General features: G+C 39.8%; 1 protein-coding gene across 12 annotated transcripts in view; it reads left to right on the top strand.

The window, feature by feature from the left end:
- Positions 1-24,818, top strand: part of ank1a (ankyrin 1, erythrocytic a) — a 128,987-nt gene that overhangs the window by 43,534 nt on the left and 60,635 nt on the right. For 6 of the 12 annotated variants that reach the window (XM_036143714.1, XM_036143710.1, XM_036143712.1 and 3 more), the window contains exons 1-2: positions 18,543-19,013; positions 22,440-22,560. The exons of 1 other annotated variant lie outside the window; for it this stretch is intronic. In XM_036143714.1, the coding sequence (XP_035999607.1) occupies positions 18,811-19,013; positions 22,440-22,560 (324 nt within the window). In that variant the 5' untranslated portion in view covers positions 18,543-18,810. Of the gene's footprint in view, positions 1-3,585; positions 3,679-18,539; positions 19,014-22,439; positions 22,561-24,818 lie in introns of those variants that run through there. 5 more of the 12 variants (XM_036143715.1, XM_036143718.1, XM_036143717.1 and 2 more) reach the window with 5 other exon arrangements.

Here is a 24,818-nt window from a genome sequence, read left to right as displayed (position 1 = left end):
TTCACATCCGCACGGTAACGCACAAACGCAGACCTACTTAGCACAAACGGCCCTCCCTCACAACTTTGTTTCCAGCAACACTGCTCGATGTCCCTGCAGGTATCTTCCAAAGATAATGCCGGTGCCAAATCAGCATTTGATAAGAAAATCCAGAAAGATAAAAAAAAGGAGGATCCAGTGTAACTTTTGTGGTCATCTGGTGATGCATTTTAGTCGCCCCGCTTCATTGGTTTATTTTAGAGTCTCAGGCCTCTGCTGTGATCGTCTGATTGAGTTGACTCTGTTTATTTCCGCGTGTTTCCCTACAGTCTTTGCTGCTTTAACAGCATCTGCATCCAGATACAGGAGGCTGAGCTCCATCACTGGGAATTCTTGCTTGTTGGATCTCTTGTCTTTGATGAATTCTCCACCTCTCTGGGGTATACTCCGGATCTCACCTTATGACTAAAGTACACTGGTTCACTAAAGTGCCTACTGCTTTTTCAAACTGTTGCAATACATGAACTTTTCCCTCAGTGCTGCAACTGACACAGTTAAATGTATTGATGGACTAAAAAAATAAGTGCGCTAAGCTGGTTCAGATCTTACTTGGCCTACCACGACTTGGTTGTGTTATTTGATATCTATAAATCTGAGAGGCTACTTTTTTCACCTTCAATATAACTAAGTGTATAACTTGCGGTGGTGCCGGTGTATGGCAGCCTCGCCTCTGTCAGTCTGCCCCAGGGCAGCTGTAGCTACTAACATAGCTCACCACCGTCAGGGTGTGAATGTGTGAATGAGTGAACTGTAGTGTGAAGCGCTTTGGAGGTCGTCAAGACTAGTTAAAGCGCTACACAAGTACAAACCATTTACCGTTTATAACTGTCTAAACAGTCTTTTATTTGCATTTTAAAATTGTACCGTTTCCTATATTTCTTATTTGTTATGTAATTGTCATTTTCTTTGGTTCTTTATTGTCCTGTACAGCACAAATGGACAGTTCTGTACCATTGAAATTGCCTTGTTTATGGTTATCGAACATAAAGCTATTTGACGTTACATTCCCTGGTGTTGGTTACCAACCTCCGACCATCGCACTCGGTCAACAGCTAAAGTGCTAAATGGCCGCTGCTTTGACAGCCTGCATCTTAAAAACACAGTATATACTGTAACATTGCTTGCGTAGGGGAAAATGGCAAATGTGTCATAGCAGCCGTGACAGGATAATTAATCCCTGGATTCTGCGATTTCACCCCCTTCTGCAGATCTTGACAAGTGTTTCTGTCGCAAAGGGGGCAGCGGGCGTCACAGAAGGAGCTGCGTTGGGTTGTTTTTGCTGCTGATACAACACCAGTCGAGAGTAACAGATGGAGCCGGTGCTGTGTGTGAGCGTGTAGCTGCATGTGTGTTTCAGGGTGACCGGGACGGGAGCTCACTGCGGTTTGATCTGAATCACAGAGCAGGGGGGGCTGGAGCAGACTTTGCTGTTTGTCTGTCTGGAGAAAGAAGTGGGAGATGAAGATTATAATTCAGGTGTCAAGTTGTGATGAATTTTGGGTGACTGGGGGTAATCCATGGTGGATGGGTGTGTGAGAAAGAGCATTGTTTTGTTTTCACACATTGTGAGCATCACCCTTGCAACGAGGTCCGCTTTTGTTCTCTGAATCTCTGAATACTACTGATTTAAAAAAAAAAAAAAAAACCCATACTATGTTTTTCCTTTTGAATTTTGGTATATTTCGTATATTCTTGATACAAGCAAGTGCAGAATATACCATGCCTTACACGAGTAAACATATTCATACTTAACACAAAAGGTTAGGGAATTTGTCCTTTAGACTTTTTTTTTGTAGCAATGCTTTTTGGTGATATATCTTATACAGTTGGAAAGATTGTTTATTTTTTATTTAAATTGCGGCACATTTAATGAAAATACAGTTTCAGGTTGAGCAGCAGGGCTTAGTAAGTGGGCCGCACCCATGAAAATCTTGTTAAGTTCTTTTTGCTAATACCAAACAGGTGTAGGTGGGGACGGTGTGATGGTATGGGGCAGCATCTCTCCACACTGGAAACCCAGTTGTCTTCGGAGGTCAGATTCAATGTTGAGCAACATCCAGATGAGATTCTGGAAACAACTGAGATCCCATGTCTCGACTCTTAAGGCTCCCACATACTCGAGCGTACTGTGCGCACACCGTCAGCGGTGCCGACTCTCCGCGGACGTTTTAGCCTTCATAGATGAGCGTACCAATTGCCTACATTTCTTGTGACAAATTCCTACATTTCCCACACTTTCTGCAAGTGGGACAAAGCGGGGGAATAGTTAGTAGCAGGTTTGATGAGCTGATTAAGTGCCTAGTGCCGTTTCCTCTCCACCAGGCACCCACCGTACTCATGTCAGTGGGGCGAATAGAGTGGATGGGACACTGTGCCTCCTCGTGACTGCCTGCTTGAAGTTGCTCGGTGTCACGTATAAAATGGTTCGATGTGAAGACTTCTTCCCACTGAACAGCTTATAGCAGAGACCTCAGCTCTGTTGAACTCTTGTGGGTTCAGCTTGGTAGTGACCATCACAACCCCATCGGCTGATTCCCATCAAATGCTGAGTGAGCAATGGCATGCCATCCCACAGCAATGAGTGACCAACCTGGTGACTGTACTGCAAGCATTTCCTCACACATCATAGAAAGTATCATAAATCAATGATAACATTTCTACATTATCATTACTAGATGTTGTGTGTGAAATAAATTAAGTATCACAGGAGTAAACCCTTGAAAGTATCATAGAAAGTTTAACATTAGCTTCTTACATATCTGTGCTTCTTCTGACTTCATTTTTTAAATTTTGAATGCACAATTTTTCTATATTTAAGCAACTCTAGTTGTTCTCCATCTTTTTGACAGTGTTTGCTTTTAATCACTGTGACTTCGGCGTGAATTGATAAAGAAAAATGTCTTTGCTTTAAAACATTTCTGAAGAGATTTGCCTCTTTCCTGTCACTTGGTGTCTGTACGTTGTGACCTATTTTAAGATGTGATAAAACATTTGTGCTTTCAGTGTGTTGTGGTTTTTTCTGTGCATAAGTAGTCGCTCATTTCTATGCGAGGATTCAAGGTAAGTTCCCTACATCAATTCCTAGATGTTATAAGGTTTGTACACGGAAATCCCAGCTTGCCCCAGGATGACTCAGCTGATGAAGAAAAACTAACACATTCCTCTCCATTACCATCATCATAATGTCCTCGTGTTGTCCTCCATTGTTGTCCTGCATTGCGTTCACTCCACTCACTCATAAGCTACCATGTTTCCACCGGGGGAGATGCTGTTTTAGATGGACGGCAGTCATGTCGGGGTGGGACGGGGTTGGAACGGTTTCTTTTCCTGCTCTTTAGCTCCTTCTTCCTCCTGATTTTCTCTGTGTCTCTGTTTTAATTTTCACCCGTCCCTCTCTGAATCTCCTCCACCATCTGACATTGCCCTCTGTCCACTCTGCTGCCGCCGCTGCTGCATCTCTTCTCCTTTCTTTTCTTTCACCCCTTATCGCTGCTGCTCCCTGTTGCAATTAACTGGGCTCTGTCTCTATGTCGTGTGTCCTTTTAGGCCCACGCCGTGCATCGCTGGCTAATCGATCAGGACAGTAGTGTGAGCTCTGAGATGCCGGATGGCCAAGGAGTATGGCACTATGATGATGAAGTAAATACCAGCAACACGTATCTCTGGATTTTCCTCTCTCTGTATATGTATCTATATATATATTTATATATAAGTATCTCTAATCACCCTGTCACTTGTAGTTTGTGTCACTTTTGCTGTTGTTGTTGTTTTTATCTTTATTATCTCTCTTGTTTTCGTTGTGTTTTGCTTCTGGTATCGTAGTTCTGGTTCCTTTAACTTTCTAGTGTTGCTGTTGTGCCGTGAGCTGACTCAGTCAGGTGTCGTGGGATCAGGCTGGACCTTTTTCTTTGTTCCCGTCCATGCTTGACGTTTCATACTAACTCGCTGAATTTTAAGTTAAATTTTGTTTTTTTTTGTGGTTTGTATGTTTTCTTTCATTTGGTTTCACATGATTACACATAAGTGTCTTTCTGTAGATTGTAAATATATATTTTTGATGTCTTTGATTTCCCTCAAAATGGACGAGCATATTGCAAGGAAAGAGTCCACGGGCAAAATATACTCTAGCCTTGGTATATTTCGTAGATGCAGGTTTTTCTCTAGGTCTGCTTCTCGCTATAGTGAGCTCTAGTTAGTTTAGTCTTAGCGTAAGACGACAGATCAAGTATATTTCCTGTGGGTTCTTCTGATTTAAAAAATATGCTTGTGTCATTCTGTGTTTGTGTTTAGGGTTAAGTCACAGTTTAGTGTGTTTGTGGGAAAGAGAGAGTGGAGGGTTGTGTTTGTGAGACGATTATCTTATCAGTGAGTTTGTGTGCATGCTTTGTTTCCTTCCTTGCATGCTTTGCATCTGTTTATCAGCACAAAGTTTGATTTGTATTTGTGTCTATGCCGCAGTCTGTGTCTGTTTAACTGTGACGTCCCTGTGGGGTGCTGTTGATGCCTGCCTTTTGCTCGTGCCTTTGATGTGTCAGTGTTGTGTATTGTGGCCGTGTGTACTTCCAATGAACCTGTTTGTGACTTGCCATGCCTGTGTTTTGTCTGTTTGTGTCTCTTTAAACAGTCTGGGATAGGTTCGACCAAAGGGTTTTCATTGCACATGTATAACAGATGATCTTGAATCGAGTATCAATTATTGGAAGAGAGATCATCTAAGTGCAATAAAGCTCCCAGGGAAACTTGTCCCAGACGACTCTTGCTCCCATGATTTCCCCTCAGCTCCCCCCTTTGCTCTCATGCCAAATTCCTAAAGCTTATCTCCTGATCTCCATATTGCTCCCAATCACTCTGGAGCATCATTGAGTTTGTCTTTAGCATTTGGAAGAGCAGAGACTGCAGAAAAATGGCTGAAGAAGATGAGGTGAACACATTTAACACAGAATGAAGGGCACACGTGGAAAGGAAGTGAGTAAGTGTGTAAACCATCTTCCAAAAGCCCCCAATTTACATCACAACAATATGGAGTCTTTCCCCTGGATGCTCTTGAATGCAAATGCACTGAAAAGTTGATTTTGATTTGTATTCAGTTTTATCTTCTGTAAGAGTGCTTGAAAGTTGATATTTCTATTTCTTCATTTTTCTTTTACCTGCCAGGACTAAAGATACACATATCATCATTTAATTAACACCAATCATCATAATATAACAGTTTACCTGACAGTTTGCTTTTTTTACATCTTTGAATTACCTTAGTGATAGCTAATTGGTAGAGGAGACTTGCAAACATCATGTTTGTGTCAAAAATATAGAGATAAAGAGAAAAAGATAAGATAGTCCCAAATAGTCCTGTTCCACTTGTTTGACTCTTTCAGTCCCAGCTGAAAATGAAGCCTGGGGCCCTTCAGTCTGCAGGGTGTTAGTCTCTATTTGCATTGTTCTAGGAAACAAACAAACAAAAATGTTATTTTCCCAGGAGATGAAGATTTGAAAACAAATACTTTTTTGTAACTTTTAGGATAGTTTTGAGGTTACCAACTATCAATGAAGGTAGTTTGGAGTTTTTGAATTGAGGTTGTGGAAAGTTGTCTGTCGTAGTTTCCTTGAGTTTTCCCTTTTTGGGAAGTGGTGGCCTGGTGGTCAGAGCAATATGCTTGCATTCTGGAGGTTCTGGGTGTGAATCTCACATACTGCCACTCTGGGTCCCTGAGCAAGGCTCTTAGTCCCAGAAGGCTCCCCTGGACCTGCAGTGTTGCAGCTCGCTGCTCCCTAAGGGATGGGTCAAATGCACATAACAATTGTCATTGGAATGTATGTTGCAATGACAAATAAAGAGGATTATTACTAACTATAAATAAATAAGTAAGTAAATATAATACATTTAGCTGATTTTAGCAACTTAAAACAACATAAACTGAAAATGTTGATTCCTGTTGGATAAAAGGCATAATAACTGATGTTAACCATCTACACCTTCCAATTCAATTCAGTTTATCTATATAATGTGAAGTCACAACAAATATAATTGTATCAAACTTTCTAATGACAAACAGTTTTCTGTCTGAGGAAGCACAGCTGATTAACTGTGCAGCAATCCCTCAAGCTGCTGAATGTGGAGACAGTGGAAATGAACAACTCCATTTACATCATCAGGGACCAAAAGACCAGAATGCAATGAATTACCGACAAAAGGACAACGTCTGAAATTTAACCAGTCTGGGGCCTCATGTACGAAAACATGTTCAGCTTTCATGCTATGCATTGGCAGTTGGGAGAAACTCGTAGTGCACAAAAAAATTCAGAAAACCACGCACTTTCCTGCAAAGCAAAATTTTGTACGTGTCAAGTTGGCCGTAAAATATTGCGTTGCAGTTTTTTATGCATACGCAGACTTCGTACATGAGACCCAGAAGTTTGTTTAATCACAAGCCTGCAGAGCTTTCAGGGATCCCGTCTCATTTAGATTCTTCACTTATATTTATCTTAATTCCTCATCTGTGGTTAATATAAAACAATCCATTAATCTGAAGAATGATTCATCTTTAACGCCCACCAGCTGAAGCCACAAGTGAATCTTTGTGTGATTATAACTGAAGCACTAAATGGTGCAACAGTTTCCAAGCTTTGAACTAATATGTATTTAGCTGTGTTATTATGCTAACATACAATAAAATGTAATTAAATTCCAAAACAATCACTTCAGAAATACAGATTATTGCATACAAAACAAACTGCTTTGCTACAGCTGTGGCCATCACGCTGGAAGATGTTAACATAATCAGTGGAAAAAGGTAGACAAAGAGAAAGCCTTAAGTTGTAAGCAGCAATAACTCAAAAAATGAGAGAGAACAATTAAAATGTTTACAGCAGCAATGATTGCAGGAAATGCACAATTAGATAATATGAGAAAACAGCAGAGTAAGGAAAATGAGGCTTCAGTGTTACTTACAGTTACGGTGTTGGAGGCTGCCTCAGTCGGCTTGATCAGTCAGTCCACCGGGATAATCTACAGACAACCACCGGAGCCTATCATCTTTAATAACGTTGCACACATGACAGCCTTTTGCAAAATCCAAATGAAATGTTTCATTGACCACTGGTGAACGTAGAGCAGAAAAGATACATTTATGCAGCTGGAAGCCTTTATGAAAGGCTTTGTAATGCAGAAGAAAAGTTGAGACAAATTTACCAATGTGTAAAGGTATCCACTGATATAAAGGTTTATCCCCATGATTTAAAATTTTTTTTAGTTTGAGTTCTAAATTGCTAAAATCAGCTAAATCAGGAGGTGGGGGAGGGGAGGAGTAGTTTGTCTGACTAGTTTGCCCTCCACAACACTGAGGGTTTATTCATGTTTATACAAACTCAGGGCAATATGACACCTGCCTAATACAGGCAAGACAACTCTCACTGACAATACCTTCATAGAACCCTACTTTAAAAATCTGAGCATTCACTATAAATAGGTTTCAGCAACACATTCCCCGACACAAACAACATAATTAGAGGCTAATTGTTTCACTGCAAACCATTCAGCACTTTTAAATATCTCCCTTTAAGAAATAGTGCAAAGTTAAGTTCATACAGTATATAACCTTATTTACTCCTGATAAAAGTTCATCACATGTAAATTTACTTCACCAGTTTAAACATATTCTCATTCATCTATCACTGATTAATTATTTTTAAGGAAATCATAACCCTGCTCAAAATCTCTTTGAAGAGTTAGTTATGTCATCTTAAAGTTGCCACATTATGCGTGCAAATTTACAACAAAACTTATCCTTTTAGATTTTAGGCTTTGAAAAAAGTGTTTAAATTTTCTTTGAAATTGTTCATGCAAACCAGCAAAGAATGCAATCAGGATCAAATGGCTGCAATATTTATATCTTGAAAAAAGAACATTTTGCTTTTGAGCACGATGTCATGAGGACAAACAACTTGTAAATGAAAGGTTAGCACTTTTATGATTCCCAGTGGTCAGTGAGACGGTTAGAAATTGCCCCGATTTTTATTGCTCTTATACTCTGTTGTGCTTGCACAGGGATATGTGGGCGGCAGGCCTTGGATGCTCAACAATGCATTGGCTTTAGCTGCGATGCTTGAGACATGGACCTTGAATTTTTATTTTAAAAGCTAAATTGAATTGGAAAGGCTTGGATCCATTTAGATAAGGGCTAATCAAAATTTAAATGAGCTGCCAGTGGACTTTGCTGGATATAAATTAGCTTCATTTTCAGCATGAAGAAGACACTAACCTCTGAGCTTACAGATACTCGTCACTGTCGAAAATAATGTTTAATATCACTAAAACAAGCCACAGCTTAAGTTCCTCGGTTAAAGAGAACAACCCTTTTAGATTCGAAGTTCTTCGCAACTGAATAAGAACCTCATTACAACATATCCGTACACAACTCTGGCATCTTCTTCTTGAATGATAAAGGTACTTTAACCACTCAGGTACTTAAAAGTTCTTTTGGACTGCTTGTTAAATGTTGCAGAATGTGGCTATCCTGTGCAGGAATGAGGAACGGCAGAGGTCCCTGACCATCTGTCTGTATATAATAAGACTTTTCTGTAGCAGCAGGAGCAATGCGTTTGTTCCTTAAGCCGTTGTTTCTTCTTTTTATTCCTCATTTTAAACGTACAGTATAACAATTTAGGCTTTATTTATTTAAGTGAAGCATAAAGTTTTATTTTTCCGACATGTGCCAACTTTAGAGAAGTCGAAAATTAATCTATCTAATTTATTTTAGAAGTCTTCTACGTTTTAATTTTACATCCTTTATGTCATCTTATTAGGTCTGGTTTTGTTCATTTTAGCTTTGGCCACAATATTATGTTCAGTTTAAAGAGAATTGATGTAGATTATCAAAGTCAAAAAGTGTCCCCTGATTACATAGATCCAACAGCCAACGGATTGTCCAGGAAAAGCTGGATAAATATGACAAAGTCTAAAACCAACCGTCTAACGCGTTAAGTCACACTCCAAACACGATCAAACCTCATTAACGAAGCCACATTCATAAAGTCCGGTGGATCTTTAAGATTTTCAATTTAAAACAGAACAGGAGTTAAATGGCGATTATCTGCGAACTCAAACTTATTATAACGATACACATTCTGTTATTTAAAGTTTTTGTTTTTATCCTCATTTAATCTCACAACAAGATGAAACCAGGGATCTTGAAGGAACAAAAGTAAAAGACCAAGTATATATTCAACTGAAATTAAAACCATGAAGTGGGTTTTATGCCAATCGGTACCACAAAATCCTCTCCGATCCTTTAACTAGTCACACAAATCATGACCTTCCCTGAGGGTTGATGTACTGCGATTAAAAACATGACACTTCATCGAAGCCGGCTCCACCCACCCCTGTGTCTCAGATATGTGAGATGTCAGATGTCTGTGTAAAGGTCTCGTCCCCTTTCCCCAGCATCAATGGGTTTAGGGGGCCTGGAGAGTATCCCTTATCACCCCTCAGCTCTAATTACCCCTCAGTGAGTCCTCAGAGACAGACGCTCTGGGAGCCAAGCCCCATTCGTCACAGTGCGGCTGCACACTGGACCCTGTCTGCGGAGGGAAAACAAAGCTAACTGTCACACCCCGCTCTGTCATATAAATTCTCCTTCGTCTCAGTTTCTCTGCTGCAGCTGCTCCCCGGCCAACTGTAGATGCAGACTACATTAGGAAGCCCATTCACATCCAGCCACCAGCATTTGGCTGTAATTTGTCTCGGCTAGGGGAGCAGAGGGTAATTTACATGTGAAAAGCCACGCCATATTGAAATTTTGTAGCTCATTTTTTTTTTCTGCAAGGATTGTTGATACCAGCTTTACAAATTTCAGATTAAACGTTTGCTGCTAATGTGTGAATGGAGAATTCTTGTAGTGGTGACACGGCTGGCTTCATACCAACTTTGGCGAGAGTTCATGAAAGCAGGGTTCATCCTGCTGACCTTTTAGGAGCTAACTCGTGTTGTGAGGCTTTTTCAACAGTGAGATGCCTCATGGGAACAATTTGATCTCCAAAGATTATGTTTATTACAAATATACTAGAATATTAAAGACTTGAAAAGTTCAGGCGTTGGTATGCTGGGTTGATGATTCCTTAAAGAAATGTCATTTTTAGAAGCTCAAACTTGAGAAAGAACACATTTTTGCTACAGGCAAGATTTATGTAAAGGTTTCATTCTTGCAGATGTATAAATACACAAATCAATTACTGGCACAGGAAAAAGAAACTATAATGTTTTTTTTATATGAAATTCATTACAGAATGTTTACATTTCGAAATATGATTAAGGTTTTTGTGTTGAAACATTAAATTTCTTCTCATTCTTTCTTTTACACATCTAACCTGCTTTTTGTATCATTTAATGTTTTTTTTTTTTTTCCTTTTTCTCTTTTGATTTGCTGTTGATTTGACTTGCTTTGCTTTTTTTCAACTGAAATCCAGGGTCACCCTGGATATCATCTTCGGGTTTTTTGTGCAAATGTTCATTTAATGAAAAAAGAGAGACTGAGTGATGATCTGCGTATGTGCATGCATGCGTGCATGTGCATGTGTTTTTGATGAATGCGTAAGAGTGCATGGTAAAGGTGGAAGTATACTCCAAAAGAAAATGCCGGTTAAACTCCGAAGCGTAAAAATAAAAACCTCATTTGATGGATGACCTGTTTAGTGCTGCAGATTTAGAAAGGTGAATGCAGCTGCCCTAACACAACCAGTTTTATGAGCCCTCAGTATACCTGCCTCTGTCCTGTCAACATTATCAGTAATTAAAATATGGGGTGAATGTGAAAAGACACACAGAGTTTTAAAAAGAAAGGTAATGATGTATCCTCCTTCCAAAAATGATTAATATTCCAGCATGTGTTGATTATGATGTAGAAGATATTTACATGCAGCAACTGCTAGGTTCTTTGCAAAATGACTGATAATTAAAATTTTAACAACAGATTAATGGTGCAATTATGTTATAAGGTATCCAGGAAAAGTGAATGGGAATAGAGATCGACACTATGAAAGTACTTTGGCTCTAAATGGTGTACTCTCTCCTTTGAATGTGGAAGGAGTTTGTGTGCAAAGAAAATCAGACCATGATAAATTATTTCAAAACTGTTTCCCTTTATTGTGAATAATAAGTTAGCTAAACAACAAATCTATTTGGAGAAAATGGAAATAGAAAAAGAGCAACAACCTGGTTTCCATAGTGTACATACCTCCAATGAAATATCTTTTGGGCACCTTATGATAAAGTACTGAATCTTATTGAGCTCGCACCCTGTCATCATCATCAATGTGGTTAACCTGAAATTTAGTTCAGATGTGCCAGCAAGATTTACATCTGCTAGCAATATATACATACATACATACATACATACACACATACATACATACATACATACATACATACATACATACATACATCAATTGTTTCAAATTCCAGTTATTTTGGACTCAACACTTTCACATGACAGTGAACTATATGAAGGACTTTATTATTCAGCATTTTTTTGCTATGCATACAACTTGACTTTGATAAATTTTAAATGAAGCAAATAAATTGGCATAACACACGATGCCAGAAATGCCATTTTATATGAGCTAAATTTAGTTTATATTTATACATAAAATTTCAAATAAAGGCTCACTAATTATGTTAATTTATTGAACAGAAAAGATTCACATCAATCCTTTCGCAAGCAGGGACAGCTCTAGATAGACGTACACTAAACGGCAGAACTTAAACGTAACGTGTGCATTTCCAGAGTTTTGATTGGACGATCCGAGCTTGGGGCCAGAGGATTTGTGCCCCATGACTGTCGACTAAGAACGTGTTGGGTATCCACTCTGCGATTTCAGATGTCCATTATTTAAACAATCATTGGTGGGCCGGCCCCAACATCAAGACCCCTCAAGAGGATTTGGCCTACTGAACTTATTAGCATTCTGACAGACTTAGATATATAGACGCACATTTTTATAACATAATTTTATTGGTAAGGGAATCTTTTTTTACAATATTGCTCTATAAAGAGCGATCATGTCCCACTGATTATTGCAAACAGAGCGCTCCACAGCGACATCTGGTGGGGCCAGGCCACACTGATGCCACAGTTCACCACACCAGGTCCCATTCTGCTAAAAGGCTTTAGAAGATCTCAGCTGAAGTAGGAGTTTTTTTCTTCCACTGGGAAGGAAATCGTTTTGTTTTATTGTCTCATTTCTAAAAGCAAATGAGAGAAATGTTTTTTTTTTTTTAATTCATCATGGTCTAATTTTCTTTTTATATCACAAAAACCAAGACATTTTAACCCACATTTTTGCACCTTTAAAAACCACTGTGCAACATGCCATTAATGCAATATTCATTATGGCCCAACGTCTAATGGGACTGTCTTGATTTAATTCACTCTGCTTTTCAGGTGCCTAAACCAATTATTTGGTTTTCCAGTTTATAATTCAGCCACCTCACTTTGATAAAATTTTGCACCTAAGCCTTCCTCTCAATGTTGTTAAAATGTGCAACAAAGTTCAGTTTGAGTATACTGCTCCCAGAACTGTATGCTTGCACATGAAAGGTTGCTTTTAGCTGCATATGCGTGTATGTTGAATGCAGGTGAGTGTGTGTTTGCATTTGCATGCAGAACATTGTAAGGGGATGTGTGCGCTGTCTGAGATGACGCAAGGCTGCCTCTGAGTGTGTGTGTGTGGATGTTTGCGTGGGTGTGAGGCAGCATTAAAATAATCTAAATGAATTAAATGGTTGAAGGAAGAATTAAAACACTTTATTGAGGCTGAGCTGGAACTGATAAATAAGACCATCTTTGTAGTTGTTCTTACTTATAAAGACGCCAGTCTCAGATAAGAAAGTCATCATATAGCGTCTTTCCCTAGAAGGAAGTCGGTTGGGTTTGGAAATACTGTAGACACGACAAGTATGTATTTATTTGCCAGTGAAGAGTTGTGGGAGAAGGAGGTCTGAGTCAGCAAAGCTGATCAGATGAAGATGCCACCACACCAGCAACCGAGCTGTGAAAGGAAAATAGTTTATGCACAAACATCCACCAAGGCACAGGTCAAGCTCCAGGACTGTGTTTATCTGTCATCACGGTTACTAGGAACAATGACATGAAGACTTCCTGTTTTGTGCTTTTGTTGGTTTTTCTCTTCGGTTCTATTTCCCTGTTTTCCTCCTCCGCCTGCTTTCCTTTCTGCTTCACTGCAGCTCAATTTGAGGCTTATGTTGCGCTGGGAAAATGCACTTCTGGAAGTGGCTTCCAACAATCATGCTACATTACTGCAGACATGCAGGAGCCTAAAATAAAAATGGAAGCGCCCTACCTAACAAGGCATTTACAGTATTAATTAGAGAGACGCTATAACGGATTAAACAAAAGCATTCAGACTGCCAACTGCCTGAATGTCAATGAATATTTGATCATGTCTATTTAATTTTAATTTTAGGGGACTGACTGAATCAATAGAAAAATGTAAAAAAAATAAATTGGGGAGATACAATGGTTGGCTAGGGAGAGTGGCTGCAAGTGGCTGTAAATATTCACTTACAGAGCATCTTAAACAGAATAGTTAGCTACATTTGGATTTTTATTTTTTTTAACATTTTTTTTTGCTCATTTAAATGTTTTGAAGACGACTGAATTACGTCTTTTCCCGCTGAGGGCTAATACAGTTGCCATGTTATAATCATATGACAATTCATTACTTCTAAGTACAATTTGAGGTCTAGGACAACCTCATATTTTATGCATACACTGAGCAAGCTGACGAATGCTTTTGGTGCAGGAGTTTCGGCCTGATGGAAACATCAGCACAGATGTTGCTGATGTGTAAGCGCATTGTTTTAATTTGTACAGCCTGTATTCTCACAGTACAACAAAACGTACAAAAATATCTCCACACGTGTGCTATTCTGATCTTCTTTCACTCTAGATATCCACCTAATGCCTCCTGCACTCATGAAGATTAATGGGAGTCTAGCCCTGCTGTCATTTTCTATTGCCTTCATCTTTCCTTCTTTCCACCTTCATCCACATCTTTCTAACTCATGGTTTTTGTCTTCAACAGGTCAGTCTGACTTTGTCACATTGAGTTGTGTGTTTATTTAAAGAGACAGTTGCAGGTTCTCTGCATATGATGCTATATATCTGTAAGTGTGACTTATTTTGCCGCCGACATATAAAATATAATCTGTTTGCAGGGAGAAGGCGTTTCTAATTCTCACCTCTTTTAATGGCGACTTAAACTGACCTTCTGGCAGTTCTGGGGCCAAGCAGGCTTATGGTTTCTTCCGAGGAGCTGAAAGACCGGATAAGGCGCAGAATGTGTGTTTCTTTTATGTGTGCAAATGGGCGGTTTGCAGTAAGGCTGCAAAATCAGCCCAACCCAGCATGAACGCTTGTTAGGGTGCAGCAAGAAAGAGCTGCAGAGCAACATGCTGCCAGCAGTGAGGCATTTACTAGAAACTGCTGACATAACGGTGTCAATGTTTAATGGAAAAAAAGAGTTAAAAACTTCAGAGGCAGAGCTCATCTTATAATTACATGAATCTGTTATTCAATTTAAAGGTGCAGATAGTGCAGTAATGTTTGGGGACAGACAAGAAACAGGTTTTTAAAAAGGCAGCTAATAGCTTTTGGTGTTGATTTCCTTCCTGTTTTTTTTTCAGCTCTGCTCTCTATTCTCTGAGGCATCAGGTCACGAGCAATAAACCACCACGAGCAGAACGTGTGGATGGCTCCGGGCTTTTATCCCGCTAACAAGAGCAGCTTGACACAGGGTGCAGAGGGCACGCCTGTATCAAACCTAAATCAACCCTGCTACTCAACCAGAGTGAGGCTGGCTCACCATAATGACCTGAACCGCTCTGATTGCTGTCCTTTCAAACAATATGCATGACTTACGGCAGAGTTTAAAGAGCCACATGATGGCAGTTTTATCCCAGCCCACAGTCTGGAGAACACACAGGGTGAATGCTTTTCACACCTACTTCTATTTCTCTTGCAGTGTTTTAAGGGGCAATAGATTTAATTTCTTGCTTTTGCTTACCCTTGTGATTCTCTTTTTCTTTATTCTTTCCTTAACACTGACTATTAAATCTTTAGTCCTGGACATGCAGTCCAGATTTCCGGTATTTCAGAGGACCGGATAAAGAGCAAACCTAGCTGGGTTTTAACTATAATCATGGAAAGCTATGTTGGTGCAAACAGCACAAGCTGCGTTAAAGAGCAACTAATTTTAATGAGTAAAATAGGGGAAAAATAATTGGTTTTAAAAACAATGATAACATAGTATAAGATGTGGCAAGCAACCCAAACAGTTGAGATAAATCACTGTGTTTAACCAATGAGCTTATCTCAGACTGTAAATTATGTGATTATTTTTTACAGCTTCAAATTACAGTAAATCTCATTTCAGGTCACTTTACTAGACAAACAGGTTCAGTTCATATCCAATTATGTTGAACCCAACTCTTGCCAAATTCATTTGAATATATTCAGTTCAATGTAATACAGTTCATTCATATCCAATTCCAGTCCAGTTCAATCCAGTGGAATACAGTGGAGTCACATTTAGTTGATAATTTAATACCAGTTGGTAAAAACATATATTTGATCTAAAACATCAGGTTGTATGAAGTTTTTATTTAGTCTCTATCCCCCAACCTGACCAACTATGTGGTGACAGAACTGCCAGTTGTGATGTACAACTATCCACCAAAGATAATGTATTTTGCCCTCACTGAATGAATATATTTAAATGAAAGGTTTGAGCTTTCTAAAAGTGTCAGTGTGAGATTATGCTGACACAAATAAAGATTCATTATTTTAAGACCTTTACCGAAGATGCCAGTTTGTGCATGAACATAGTTAAAAAAAAACAACTAATATAGGAATCTGTAGGCAATGGTTCGTGTTTTTTTTTTTTTTTGCAAATATATATTCCACTATTAATCTGAAATTATCATTTTGCAAAACGGCATGTGGTGCTATCCATAAATGGAATAACCTTATAGCCTGGCATGCTTCGACATGACTCCTGCCAAGATATAGATATAACTTCTGCTACTTTTTAAAGCAGCCAACTGTTGATTTTAGGACAGTTGTTACATACAGTTTTCAGGCTGGTGTAATAAAATAATAACACCCTCAATAACTCTGCATACTCTGCAATGGTGTTGTATTTTATTTGGATTTGATGCAATCGTCTTACTAAAAGAAGTGCATAACTGTGAAGCCAAAGGAAAATTATAAGCTACATGGTTTTCATGCTCTTTACATATATAAATCTGAAATACTTGCCACGTACTTCTATATTTAGTGCCTTTTAGTCTGATAGCTCTAAATAAAAATTCAGCGTGACCAGTTGCCTTCAGAAGTCCCCAGTGCAGTAAGCAGACTCCACTTATGTGTGATTTATTCTCAGTATAGGTACAGCGGTTCTGTGAAGGCCTTCATTAGTCAACAAATGGCATCGTTAAGACCAAGAAACACAGCAAGCAGGTCAGGGGGAATGTCGTGGAGAAGTATAAAGATTTAAGAATGTCAGAAAGTACTAGTCAACCCATTATCTACTGCACAGTTGTAAACCTACCCACATATGGCCATCCCAAAAAAAAAAAATCTGACGAGGGCAGAGTTATAAGAGAAGCCACCAGGAGGTCCATGGTGTTCCTGGATGAGTTACGTTGATCCAAATCTCAGAGGTGAGAATTTGCTCACAAAACAGCTATTGGTTGCACGATCAACAAATCGGACTTTTGTGGAAAAGCGGCGGGAAGAAAGCCATTATTGTAAGAAATCTAACAGAAGTCCAATTAAATTGGCCATATGCCATATAGGGAGTAGAAAAAAATACAAATGGAAGAAGGTATTATGCTTAGATGACTCAGAAATTTAACCTATTTGCCTACATGGGTAATGCTGTGGAAAACTTACAGTGTACATCACCCTCATCATTAAAAAGTATGCTCAAGCATAAGAGGAGGCAGCATTATGCTTTTCTTCTGAACGACAGGGAAAACATCTTAGATTTGACTGAAACATAGATGGATATGGAGTTAAATCCAGGTGGTGACAGAGTTACTGCTGGGGTGGAGGTTCACCTTGTAGCAGGACGTGCATCAACGACATCTAAGCCATGTAATGGTTTAGATCAAATCACATTAATGTGTGAATGATTGGCCCAGTCAAAGTCCAGACAAAAATGCCCCTCGATAATATGTGGCAAGACTTAAACACTACGACAACGTCTATCCATTCTGAGCTTGAGGTTTTTTGCAACAAAAAAAAAGTGTCCATATGTGTGCAAAGCTGATAAACAAAGTTCTTGCTGCTGTAATTGGTGGTTCTACAAAGTATTTACTTAGAAGGGCTGAATACAAATGCACAAAAATATTCTTTCTTATTTTTATTTGTAAAGAGCTTTTAAACCTTGCACCACAAGTATTGTAACATCAACATGTAAAAAGGCTCTAGGGGAATAAATTCTATAATTTCTATCCCTTGTTTTACTTTCTGCTTTCACACTCTTACAAGGGTTTCTGGATTTTTCATAAGGACACTGCATGGTAATTGGAGGGTTCTTGCAAATGGGTGAGCTCCTTCTTTCACTTTAGCATACTTTTTAATTCAACGGCCTGAAAAACCTCCATTAGAAAGTGTTTCAACAAAGTATTACTATAAAGGATATTACATTTTTTGAGACAAGGTATGTTTAAACTTTGAGTTGAGTTGAGTTCATCTCCTTAGGGTCGGCGAAGGGACGTTTTTGACATGATTTTCTTCCCCTTTCATTGAGGTCTGCAGGATAATTTGTCATCTCTTCATGCACATTAGTGTCCATGGTACCCCGCTCTTCACTCTTTCTCTGCCGAGCTCTCATCACTCTCTGGACTCGGTGCTGTGGACAGGACAGTCGTCCCCACGTGATGTTTTCCCCCAGGTCACGGCCTAGTGGTATTGAGTAGTGTATAGCTTTCTTTTTGGGGGTTTTTGCCCCCTCCTTTCTCTCTCCTGCTAGCATTTATCTCTCTGCATGGTTTTGGCAGCGATGTGCTTTTCCCAGCATTTAGCCAGGAGAGGGAGAGCGGAGGGGAGAGACAGAGAAAAGGGGCCTTTTCAAGCGAGGAATGACGGACGCTTTATTAAAAGAGGCAGGGCCTTTTGAGGGGCTGCCCCCCACAACCACTATACCGCATGTGTCTGGCCTATTGTAACTGGGCGGTGGCAGGAACCCCCCCCCCCCCCCCTCCATCACCACTGCTAGGCGCTTTGTCACTGTAAGTCACGTCGCAGACTGAAGCAGAGCCGCTTCGTAAAAAAAAAAAAGAATTAAAAAAAACACACCCATTCGCCACAGTAACTCTTCACCATTCTGTCCGTGGAAAAAATGGATTGTCTGGCTGTCACAAAACATACAGGAGACGCAGAGATGGGCGTGACGCACTGGGAAGGAGGTATACACGCAAGTGGAGAGGGAAAGTTCAGAGGGACGGTGAGTGTTGAGGAGCAAGAGAGGTGAAAGATGAAGAAAGAGCAGCAAAAAGAACTTGTAGGTGAATAGGCAAACCTAGAGAAGTAGCAAAGAAGGGGCCTGGATGTCTTTAGGAGCCTGTCGGGAGACCTGCTTGTTTTTAGCTGTGTGTGAAATGTGTGTCTTTAGATACAGGCAGCATTCCTCTAGAGATAAACCCCTGGGCCCCCATCCACTGAGCCCCCACCCTCTCCAGTCTCTCCACCCACCATGCTTAGTCAAGTGTGTGTGTGTTTGTCTGGCCATGAATGTGTGTGTGTGTGTTTGTGTTGGACGGGGGTCCGTGTGCCCTGTACCACAGCACTCGCAGGGGGCCACAGAAAAGACAGCTGTGTTTCTGAGAGAAACAGAAAACTTGAGAAAGGGACAGTGGAAGGCCAACAGGGATGCCAGTCAAGACCGTCACTTTTGGAGTGAGTACCGCAAAACATCCGCCGTCTCATCCTCCTCTTCTTCCAGCCTGACTCAAGCTTCTCTCACTTGTCCTCCTACTGTATACTTCTCTGCAGCTTCAACTCTTCCTTTCTCCTTCATTTTTAGGAATATTTAACCTTCATTTTTTTCAGATTTAATGCACCTGTAACCGTCAATTTGTTCCTCCGATGTTTTCTTAGTTTCTAGTACATAAGTAACAATGCATTGCTCTCAAGTCTGCTCTTGGTTATTATTCAGGACATGCCCTATGCCTGTTTGTGCTCTGTTTGCGGAGAAACATTTTTGTTTGCCCTCTGTCCACACAAGCCATTCTGGAGATTTATTTTTTAGCTTTTTCTTGTTTTCAGTCATAGATTAACATCTGAACATGGCTTCTGTCAATATGCTCGCTGAGTTGCTACAATTGCAGTGTATTTCAGTAAATTTTCACAGAAGCTTCTCAGTGGGCTTGGTTGCTTGGGAGTATCCCGTGATGCATGTGCATCAAAGATTAGTGAAAGTCTGTCGTCGTGTGGGTGTTTATAGGTGCCATGTTTTGCTGCTTAATCTTGCTTTTGGCTTCATTTGGACGTCTGTTTGATGTTCAGATTGTATGTTGTCAGCTAGGATTAGCGGCGGTGAGCAAACCGTAGGTCAGTAAACTGATTAGCGGGTCAGTTAATGAGAAGTTTCCAGTATAAAGACTATAGACTGCTTAATTTACTGAGCCAAAGCAACATTGGGTAGATACACACATGGATGTAGTGCTTATTTCGTGTCTCTGGTTAAAGAAGGAGGGTTCATCGGGTTTCACGGTGCTGTTCATGATGCAACTCCTAGAAATACAGCTTTTGTCTGAAGATAAACAGCAGTCAGTTTAAAACCTACGTTACATAATTTTATTAGTCTATGACAAATACAAAACCAGAAATCTTCTGAAGAAAAAAGACAGTAGGGAACAACAATTAAGCATCTGTGACTGTGACCTTTACTCTCTCAACTAGATGTTTTTTTTTTACTTTGTGGCTCGTTGATTTTTATAGTGTTGATGCATATACTACAAAACACACTGAAATAATGCTGATCACTATCACATTTCTGACTCGAGTATGATTAGCTTACTGTGATATTTGATTTTATGTATTAGAAAAAAGTTCATGCAGGCTTGAAGAAGTTGTTAAATAGATGGAATGAGTTCAGCAGATCCCAGAGATGTTAAGGGACAGAGCAACAGCTGCATTGTATCTTTCTCCACATTCTAATGTTTTCCCCCTCCATCTACAGTCTGTTTGTCCATGCCTGCTATTCTTTGGTTTCTAATTTTTGTTTGGATTATTGTACAATGTAAAGGTACAATAGACTCTATATCTAGGGAATATTCATGCTATGGTAAAACTTTAAAGAAGAAAAAATAAATATGTTAAGTTTTATATGTATGAAATATTTAATTATTCTTCAATTAGGCAGAAAATGCTCATAGCCCTGAAAGATTTAGCTTCAAACTTCATTTCAACCAAGAAGTTTGTTTTCTTTTCTTTTGACACATGTATGTCTGATTCCTTTTCAGAAACAACATAAAAGGAAAATAAATCTAGAAAAAAAACCATTTTATTAGTAAAAGGGATGTCAACTTAATTTTTACAATTCTCCACAACAAATGGAAAAATCTTTGGCAATACAGCAAACAAACCTTTCTCATAATTGCTGATCAGCATTTCGTATGTTTACTCTGGTATTTTGATGATTTATCTTTGGTGAGGAGGTATTTGAGGTTGGAAGGCCTCCTTGCCATCACCCTAATCTTTAGCTTCAGGACTCTGGGGTTGTCACTTAAAATGTGAGTTGTACTTCCAGCCAGAAGAAACATGTTGTTGAAATGAAAAGAATACTGTAAACATAAATCCGCCATAGCTTTAAATAAACTTGATCATAACTGTATATCACGAAAAATACTCATGCAAGTTTGCAAAATCAACTTTTTTTCTTTTATAAACCTAGATAGTTTAATATAAGTTAGGAATTTAGCATTTTTCTTAGCATGCAAAAGTATTTTTCTATATATAACAGACCACTGAAGAGAAACTTTGTTTTACTATTATAATACTTCATTTATTTGGCTTCATTGAGATTAAAGGCTATTTTAACATAGGTCTGTCCAACAAATAAGTGGAACTTACGGAAATAGAATATATATCAATATTATATATATATATATATATATATATATATATTATATGCATAAAAAATCCACATCGATGCTTTTGTTCTGTGTTGCCAGTAACTTTAAAAACTTGCACATGAAATATTGTTCATAACTGTGTTTCTTAAATAAAAGACAAAGACACTTCATTCATTTTATAGGTCAGAAGGGTTTTATTACATGCAGGGTTCCCGTTTTTTATTTTAAAATGTTAAGTGGATCTTTTTATATATTTTATGATGTGTGCACCACCTGGAAGCAAAGAAGGATAACCAATGACTTACAGTTGGGGAACTGTGCAGCGAAGCACCGTTTGTTTACCATATCTTGATCCTATTCTCATAAGTCCCCGACGCTATCTTCACCCTATAGCTTTCACCCTCTTTGTCGTGCACAAAAGATCACAATAACCGTAACAATAATACCCATGACAATCTCATCTCGACATGCACAGGCTGCAGCAGGGCCAATCATATGGAAACAATCGGTAGGCAAGGCAGGGACAAACAGTGGGCTATAAAGTGGGGGTCCCCGGGAGTGTGAGAAAGTAAATACTGAAAGTGGGACACTCCACGGACAAATGATCGGACAGATGAGGCTTGAGGGGGAATTTGTTGTAACTCCATCCTCGTTCACTTCCTGTAACTCTGTCCATGTCTGAGCATCGGCATCGCTCTCCTTTTGATAGATTTTCCCACTAAATACATCTCTGTACATCTCTGTTCTTGCAAACAGGCTGCTGGCAGCTCTTCAACATGCTGCAGGGATGGCAAGCAGCAAAAATAGAGAGAGAGAAAAAAAATCTATTTTTAGGGAGAAAACAAGTGAGTCAGCAGAAAAAAACGGTGATGAAATAGCTGTTAAACTCTGCAGATATTACCATATCCAGGATTTGGTGATGCAGAATGAAAATAAACTTGATTATTAGTTCAAAATTGATCTAGATATTGAACAATGGGGGTTCAAATAACAGGCGTAGGCTTGGTGAGTCTGCAGAATTAAAAAAAACTTTAGTAAAGGAAAGCAACACTTGTCCTAGCTGAACATGTGTAGACACCTTATTTCCGCCTTTTTTGCTGCCTTGGCACTTAAACTATTTATGATTTGCACCTGGTGCTGTGTCGGCAAATCTACTGGTTTGTTGCTATGTATGTTTAAAGGTGTGTATCTAGAAAGGAAGGATGACTTTATGTTGAGACCTGATTTTTTTTTTCTATTTCAACAGAAATCCTCACATTTTAACCACAGTTCTGGAATCTTTTGTTTACCTCACAGTATCGTTGGACTTCTCTTTGTCCAGCATAAAAGTGTTCAGACTTTCCAGTCAGTACCATCAGATTAAAACGGTATGGATCCGGTTTCTGCTGTGTGAGCGTTCTCCCATGCTCTAACACATAAACACACACCCACCCACCCACACACAGAAGCACTGAGCCTTGCTCAGATCTGCTTCAAAACTTGCTTGATTATGATTGGAAATCAGCTTCTTGGAGAGAAGAACATTTTAGTTCTACTAATCTTTAACAGTGGAGGCATGAATGCACACAAAGTGCATCTTTTTGAACACTGCGGTGCACTCGTAATGGGTGATGTCATCTGTCTGCTGCAGCACCAGCAGACCAAGCTGAGCAGGAGAATCAACAACGTAATAGACAGAAGGAGGAGAAGGGAACGGACATAACAAAAAAAAATAACAAGCGGTGGGAGGATTTGCTCTGATGAATGATGCTGCGAGATTAATTTCAATTGATAATTTTGAGCTTCTTTATGAGAAGCTGTGCACCAGTCTTAGCCTGAGGACAGCTGCACATTGCACGCCATTGTGTTGTGATGCTGCCCGTGTTAACCAAAAAACACTTCCACACAGGCTATTGTCTGCTCCTTACACTCTGAGCGGTGTGATTAATGGGCTCGCTTGGTTCTGCTCGGCCCAGAGGGCTCAAGCACATCCACTTTCTATGGGAGGAGGGGAGGCATCATTCATTTAAATCCAATTCAGCTAAATGTACCTGAGGAGTTGCTTCATAAGTCCAGTCTTTATTGCATGCAAGCTGCACCTGTTTATGAGTGGGCCCAAAGACGGGCGTGGCTCCCCCGAATCTTTATCTCGCAGCACCACACGCTCCCTCCTTGACGTCAGCCGGTAATCACACAAGCACATGAAAATTCAGAAGTGCGCAGCAGGAAAGCCTCACCGTGAAGGGAAATTCTTGCTGCAGGGCTTTGAGAATGAGTTGCTGCGTCTGTGTAAACATCTGCAGACTGCACGGGGGCTCAAATTGAGGTCAATATAGTGTTTGGTACGCTCCAATTTTTCACAAGAATATCCATATTGTGCGAAGTTCCTTGCCTCAGGTGTTTGCTGTCCCTATAGAGAAGAAGATGCTTTGGGTGTTGCCATGACAGGGTCAACAAGAGCCTGACAAAAAGACAAACCCTTGAGTTGGGTTATATATCTTTTATTTGTGTGAACTTTTCTTTGTTAAATTCATATGTTTTCCTGCGCTAATGCTCACATAGACCTATTTTGTTTCCCATTGTATCCTAGCTCAGCTTTTGCAATATTAATTTGAAATACTTTAAGTTGCTTAATAAATAACACCAATAATGTTCCAGTATATGGTTCCTGCAGTTTGAAGTCCCGTTATTGAGATACCAGAGGAACTCTGGGAGTTATCAGAGTTTCGTCTGCTATGTGGAGCATAGAGTGATGTAGCGCTGCTGCCAGGTTTGTTGTAATGTCAGTGCCCAAATACAGGATGGTGGGAGGCAGGATGACGTGTAAAAGTAAAGTTCAGCGGTAAAACTAGAAGCTTAGAAAAACAGAATCCGACATAACAATCTGACCAAAGGGCATGATTAGGACTGAGTCAAAACGTGCAAAAAATATCAACCACAAAACAGAGAGGAGCAAGGTGGGAGCAGCAGGAGGCCATACAGAGTAAAAAGCTGCAACATGTGGCAGAGGACTGACTAAACCAAGAGGTTTATAAATGCTGCAGCAGGATGACCGAACAAGGAACAGATGAGATTGACTAAGAAGCAGCAGGTGTCGGGGGCGTGGGGGGGGGGGGGGGGGGGGGGGGGGTGGCTACTATAAACAGAAAAAAGAAGCAGAGACAGAGACTGACCAAAGACAAGAGTGACTCAAACTCAGGACCAGTTCTTACAGAAATGAAATAGAGCACAGTGCTCAAGAAGAAGACTGTCAAAACAAACAGGAACGTCCCAAAACCCCAAAAGGAGCACCATGCAAAGCAAAGACCCAAGTGTTATATCATCTGCCCCTCCCCCATCTGTAGCTGCACACGTTCACACCTTTCTATCACTGCAAAGACCAACACATTTAACTATTTGGAATGGATGTTTGCCTGACAGCACGATGCTGTTTTGAAAACTGGCAAGCTATGAGCTGCCTGTCTGCGAAGCAGATAACTGCTGCTGCCAAAATAGCCTGAATAATATCAGATAATACCAGCTCTGTTACTCTATGAAGAGGGTGCAGGTAAAAAAGACTGCTTTGCACAATAACGACTAATAAGTTTATCAGGTATCCATATTTTTAGTCCGTTAACCTAAATCGAAACAAATACTGGAATACAAT

This window comes from Fundulus heteroclitus, chromosome 12 (assembly GCF_011125445.2).
Source record: "Fundulus heteroclitus isolate FHET01 chromosome 12, MU-UCD_Fhet_4.1, whole genome shotgun sequence".
Lineage (NCBI taxonomy): Eukaryota > Metazoa > Chordata > Actinopteri > Cyprinodontiformes > Fundulidae > Fundulus > Fundulus heteroclitus.
Note: the sequence above shows the minus strand (reverse complement) of the source record. Positions and strands in the feature narration are given on the sequence as shown.